Source organism: Clarias gariepinus, chromosome 26, assembly GCF_024256425.1.
Source record: "Clarias gariepinus isolate MV-2021 ecotype Netherlands chromosome 26, CGAR_prim_01v2, whole genome shotgun sequence".
In the NCBI taxonomy this organism is placed as follows: domain Eukaryota; kingdom Metazoa; phylum Chordata; class Actinopteri; order Siluriformes; family Clariidae; genus Clarias; species Clarias gariepinus.
Genome location: NC_071125.1, coordinates 10,729,692 through 10,735,908, shown reverse-complemented (window position 1 = coordinate 10,735,908; position 6,217 = coordinate 10,729,692). Strand labels below are relative to the sequence as shown.

General features: G+C 35.5%; 1 protein-coding gene across 1 annotated transcript; it reads left to right on the top strand.

The window, feature by feature from the left end:
• The first annotated feature begins 475 nt into the window (after positions 1–475).
• On the top strand, positions 476–4,910 carry bloc1s5 (biogenesis of lysosomal organelles complex-1, subunit 5, muted). The gene is made up of 5 exons (XM_053487336.1): positions 476–680; positions 2,472–2,554; positions 2,739–2,868; positions 3,281–3,339; positions 3,430–4,910. Exons 1-5 carry the CDS (start codon positions 662–664, stop codon positions 3,601–3,603), a joined length of 465 nt encoding a protein of 154 aa, XP_053343311.1. The 5' UTR covers positions 476–661; the 3' UTR covers positions 3,604–4,910.
• The last annotated feature ends 1,307 nt before the right edge of the window (positions 4,911–6,217 follow it).

Below are 6,217 nucleotides of genomic sequence, written 5' to 3'. Positions count from 1 at the left end.
AAACTCAATTTATCGTGCACTGTCAGCGCCACAGATAGTGCAAATAGTTTATGCTCACATACAGCTACATGACGCACTTCATGAAAGAAAATATTTGAAAAAGCATAATTGGACCTCTTTAATCAGTTTTTTAGCTAATTGAAAATGTGAAATCCTGTTCTGGACAAGGACCTTTTCAGGTCCAGTGGAGAGTTGAATCAGCTTATAAAATTGTAAGAATAATATATAAATGTAATAAAATGTATAATTAAAATATGAATTATTTCAAAATTTTACAGAAAAACACAATAAAGTACTGGACAGGTGTTGTACCAATTCTTAAGAATGACTGATTATATATCTGATTATATATCTTCTACTACTTTACCATGTGTATATTTTAATTTCTTTCGCCAATATTACTGTATTTTCAAGCGGAGCTTAAAAAAAAGAAAAGCTGAGGATTATGATTCGTTTTGAGTTAACCAATATGGCCGCCAGGCTCCGCCCCAGTAGACATACTGCGCAGAGTCTCACGGTTTCTGTTTAGCTGTTGTAGAAGACGTAATGTATTAAAATACCTTTAACTTTACTTTTGTTCGCGGGTAACAAACCGGTCGAATGTTTCGACGGACCGGAAACAAACACATGCACTAGGAGTCATTAGTGAAGTCTCTTTAACATGGACAAAATAGCTCACGGTAGGTGAAAGTGTTCAGACACAATCACGTAAATGTACTAAATTAATCAGACCGTTACCATTAAGCTAAGCATTTCGGATTTATATGAGACAAAAGGTATAACGATAAACTTAACCAGGTAACTTATAATTTTAATAATGAAACAGGAAGAAATGCGATTATCTGATAATTCGATTTCGACTGAAATCCGTTCCCATAATGCTTTTAAATATGCAATGAAACAGCAGCTTTTTAGCAACGAGGAAGTACATTTACAATTAGATTCCTATTTTTGTGCACGTTACGAGCTTGATTTGATGTCTTGTCTTCATGATATTTGTTTAGGTGGGTTCTCCACAAGGTGTGGTTTCTTCTGAGATCACGTGAAACTAAAGCTGCACTCTATTCGTCCCAATTTTGAAGGGCAGTGGTTGCACAAGATCCATAAATGATTGACTGTTTACTGCAAATTTATCAGCATGTTTTAGATCTCCTCCAATAAAAAAGTAAGCTTAACTGTAAGCAGTTCTCCATTATTGCTTGAAGCTGCTGAAAGGGGTATCTTGTATTGCTGACAGTTACTAGTGTATGTCTGGCTGTGATACGATTTAAATTTGTATGGTCTCAATCTGATAATCACTGATTCTGCTCTAATATGATATGATATGCGGGTGAGTCAAACATAATCTGCACCCCGGTTATATTTAATATACTAGGATAGCATACTTTCACCACAGAAATATTGCCAGGATAAGAAATCTATGTCACTAAATGATGAAAACGATGCAGAAAAACTAGTTCATGCTTTTATCACCTCTAGGTTGGACTATCATAACGCCTTACTGTCTGGTTGTTCAACTAGGTGTATAAACAAGCTTCAGTTAGACCAAAATGCAGCAGCGAGAGTCTAAATAGGCTAAAAACCTATTTATTTAGCCAAGCATTTTTGTAAATAGATTTGCCTTGGGTAAATAAGCAGTTCTGGGGGACTCATGGACGTACTGTATTACAGTGAAATGGTATGTTTGGATGCTGTATTCCCCACTCTCATTGATCACTCAGGTTTGTTGACGGTAAGGTAATTGGTCGCTTTACATCTCAATTGCCGAAACATCCTCAATTGCTGGCCAAGAAAAAGTTCAAAGGTCAGCCATGCGCTGGGAAATTAATCCTTATCCAGTATTGGCAAATGCTAGCATCTTTTACTACCATTTTTGTTTTTATTCGTTTGTGTGTATAGTGTCTTTGTACTGCCATGCGATGTTAATATTTCTGCTTCATACTCAATATTTCCACATATTGGAACATTATCAGGAAAAGGTTCAATAATCTACAGTGCTCATTGAGGGTGCTTTGGCATTAGGGCCCAGGGATTGTTTCCAAGAATACTTGACCCTAAAGTCTGCTTTAAGGACCACAGTCATAAAATTGTTTGATCTTTAATACTTATTATTGAATTTGCTGAAGAAAATACACAATGGCAGCATTTCGCTATGACAATTTAAAGGAAATCAGCTCTAAATAGAAAATATATAAATAATAATATATAAATAATATATAAAGAGACACAAATGCTAGCATGTTGCAAGAGTGCTGCTGCAGTATTCTGACTGGTTACTTTGGTGTTTTTTTATTAAATGTTGTTATACAACATTTATTTGTATGTTGATAAAATTTAGTGGAGTATGGTGTCTACTTATTATTATTTTTGTTTGAGACAGGGCTTTTTGTATTTAGGGTATTAAGAGTGATTGTGTATTAAATAAACAAACCTTAATATTTTGGTTTAAAATGTTTGCTTAATATCTGCAGATGTTGGTGACATACAGTCAAGATTACTGGACCATAGGCCAGTTTTACAAGGAGAGATCAGGTACTTTGTAAGAGAATTTGAGGTGAGAATTTGTTTAGTGCACCTTTGCCCCAGTACTGATCATATATACCTTTTCACATGTTTATACATTTATCTTATTATTATTTTTATAATTATATTAAATAGCAACTGTTTGCATGTGTGTGACTGTATCATCACATGTGAACCTACTCCTTCCAACTCTATTGACTGTTTCTATTTTACAGGAGAAGCGAGGCTTTAGAGAATGCCGTCTACTAGAAAACATGAACAAGTTGGTGTATGAGACCAAAGAACAAGTTCTGCCCAGATGCACCAAGTCCATGCAAGCAAATTTACCTGATGCTCTTAATCAATGTGTGTAGAAAAATCTTCTTCATCAGTAACATAAGAGTTCTGAACTGAACTGTTGTGGATCGGTGTGGCCTGGTTCTTTTGCTACCATTTTTGTTCGTTTGTGTGCATGGTGTCATTGTGTTATGCTGCTATGGCATGTTGGTATTTCTGCTTTACACTCAACGTTTCCTGGTCCACCACAATTCTGATCAGTGATTAGTACAGATAAAAAATTAAAGCAGCTTCAACTGAGCCTATTTAAAAGTAATGTTTGTTTAATGATAGGGACACTAATTAAATTATAAAATTGTTTAAGAAAAGTCATATACAAAAAAAAATATTTTTTGTTTAAAAAATAATTAGCAGAAATAAATACCACTAGATTTAAACTGTTAAATTAACCATTGCAAAATGCATGCCTTGTCTTCCACAGTGGAAGATGTAAATCATATGACGCAGAGAATCCAGAAGAGGGAGCTAGAACATCAGCATGTAAATCCAATTACTAAGTAAATATCGAAGTTTATAGTAAATTCTGTGATGGGGTAATATTAATATCACTGTGTTTGTGTCTGTTAATAGAGCATTCTTCTGCAAGAGGGTACAGAGAAGCGTAAAGCAGACTGGGAGGACTTCCTGAAGGAGCAGTCTCGGTTAAAGGAGGAGGTAGATGAGGAGCATGCTAAAGCCGTGGGCAGACTCAGTACTCAGTACAGTGAGATGAAGAAAGACCATGCCAAGTTCTCCCAATTCTAATTATCTCCATGGATGTTCCTGTTTGGGCAGTATTTTTGGTATTTTGTCTGGCACAAGTAAATATTTTTTCTGAAGACACACCATCTTTCAATGAGATGTGATTAAAGTCTGTATGCTGTGTTGACAGCAACTTGCTAAACAGAGGACAATGAAGGCCTAAGGAAACCTGTAATTAGTTTTTTTAGAGAATCATCATGTTTGCTTTATTTAGTCTGTGCAAGTACACAAACATGCAAGAAGTGAAGGGACATCCATAGTTTTATGGTAAAATATGAGTTTGAGCAGGTAATGTTCAGCTATCAATGCATTATTAATACTTTGTTGACTTTCCCTCACTGGCCTTCAATAGCCTAGACGTACTGTAGAATGAGAAAGATCAGCCGATCTTCAAACAGCATCTTCAAGGTCAGCCAGATTGGTGTTTAAACAATAAATCGAGTTACTATAAAATAATATATTTAGCATTATTAGCATGTGTCCATGCAACAGTCCACTTTCAGATTGACCAACAATCCAGGCTCTTTTAAAATCATAAGGATTTTTGCTTACATATGTGCATATTCTAACCTGAAAAGAAAGAAACAAATAGTAGTCAAAATAATGGCAACAAATATTGATGCACTCTCGTATCTTAACCTATGGGTGTTTATTAACATATTGTATGACTGTATGCTCTGAATTTTTTTTTATATGAGATCAGAATTAAGAGAGAATTTCACATGTGGTTTCCATTAAAATATTTAATTATTAATCAAAATGTGACCACATTGCAAAGATTTGGTATATTATCTTGAATCCTGTCATGGTTGAAAAACAGTTAAATCTGATTCAACAACTTCTGTCATCAGTGGTCATCAATCTCCCAAATGTTTGCTTGTAGGGTACAGTATATATTGAACAACACTTAACTAAAAGTCAAAGTAACAGCTATACAGTACATGCAACACCAGACAGCTGTAGAGATGTACAAAAATATCTGAATGAATTTTTAGGAAATGTTTTGTATCACATATTTTTACCAATTAAATTCGTCCTACCACGACTGTTTTTGGGCAGGGACACGACGTTGCTATCAGATCAATGTTTGCTGGGTTACTATTAATGTGATCCAGTCACCACAGTAGGGATTTTATCACTGACAAGAAATTACCACTATTAAATTAACGTGATTAATTCATGCATGGAGCAACAGGGCGCTGCAATAGTATTTCCACCTCACAGCTCCAGTATTTTGGGTTCAGTCATTTGTTTTGGTTAATGCTCCGTGAGTTAGACATCAGTTTTATTTAAGGGCTTTAAATAAACATAATCGAAGAAGTACAATTAAATAAACTTTATGGACATTAAAACCACTTGCAATAAATTTCTCAGTGGTAGGATAACATTTGTTACAGCACGTGGTGTACTGGTTTTCTCAGTGGTTCATCTATTTAAATGTTACAATTTTCGTTTATTAGGATTTAGGGTTTTTCCATGTTCATTTGTTGTTTAGAATAACTTTTATTTTGATTGTTTGAATAAAGGAACACTTTTAGAATAATATTTTACAATATGGATATGGATTCAAGCAAACAATTATGATAGTCATAGCAAATGTAGTTTTTACTTGAGTAAAATAAAGGTTTATCCCAGATAAGATGCCTGCCCATCGTAGGGCACAAACAAATGCAGACACAGACCCAATGGTACACAATTGTGGATTTGGAAACCCAGACTGAAATGAAATGAAATTAAGTACTTTGGGATTATTGATTCCTGTCTCTCTTTAGAAGCTCACACTGTTGGGACCAAAAGTTTACATATACTTTGTTTAAAGATAAGTGGCTTTTATGTATCCTTGTTTCATATTTTTGGCAAGTAAATTACAGCATATTGATACATGGATACATGGATATAAGAGGTTTAGCTATTAGCTACTTTATCTTACATTCACTACATCATAACTCCAGTGAGTCAAATACAATACAATATAGTTACAATAAACGATGAGTGGGCTTGATCACCTTGCGCCATCGCCCCCCAGGTACACCACACAACCTGTGTGTTTCTTAAGCATATAAAGACCTCCAATGAGCCATCGCCCGGGTGCACCACACAACTTGCACACTTCACACACAATTTAGGGTTGATGTCAGCTTGGGCCCTAAATATTTGTTGAGTGTGTGTGTGTGTGTGTCAGTCTGTGTATGATGAATGAATGTGTTTCTGCATGTTTGTGTGTGGTGTGTAAGACTGTGTTAATATTTGTGATGAGTTTGTTAGTATGTGTGTGAGAGTCATTTGACTTGTGTGTATGAGTTATACAGCAAAATTTCATGTAAGTTCTGGTGCGCCCGGGCAGCAATGGCATGTCAAGACCTCCAAAAAGCACCGGATACTTAGATCACTTAACATGATGTTACCCAGGAAGTTATTAGCCAATTTTAAGCATACGTTTAAGGCATTGCCATGGCTAAACTGTTTGAGATAAAAAAAATCCCTTTGCAATTTTGCATCCTCAGTGTTTTCAGATCATATGGGCTGGGTTTGGTGGTGATCGTAATGATGCAGGTGTTCGGTCCAGTCATCATTTTTGTGGGATGTGTGTGTGTAGGATGGGTAGTGTATCACGCTT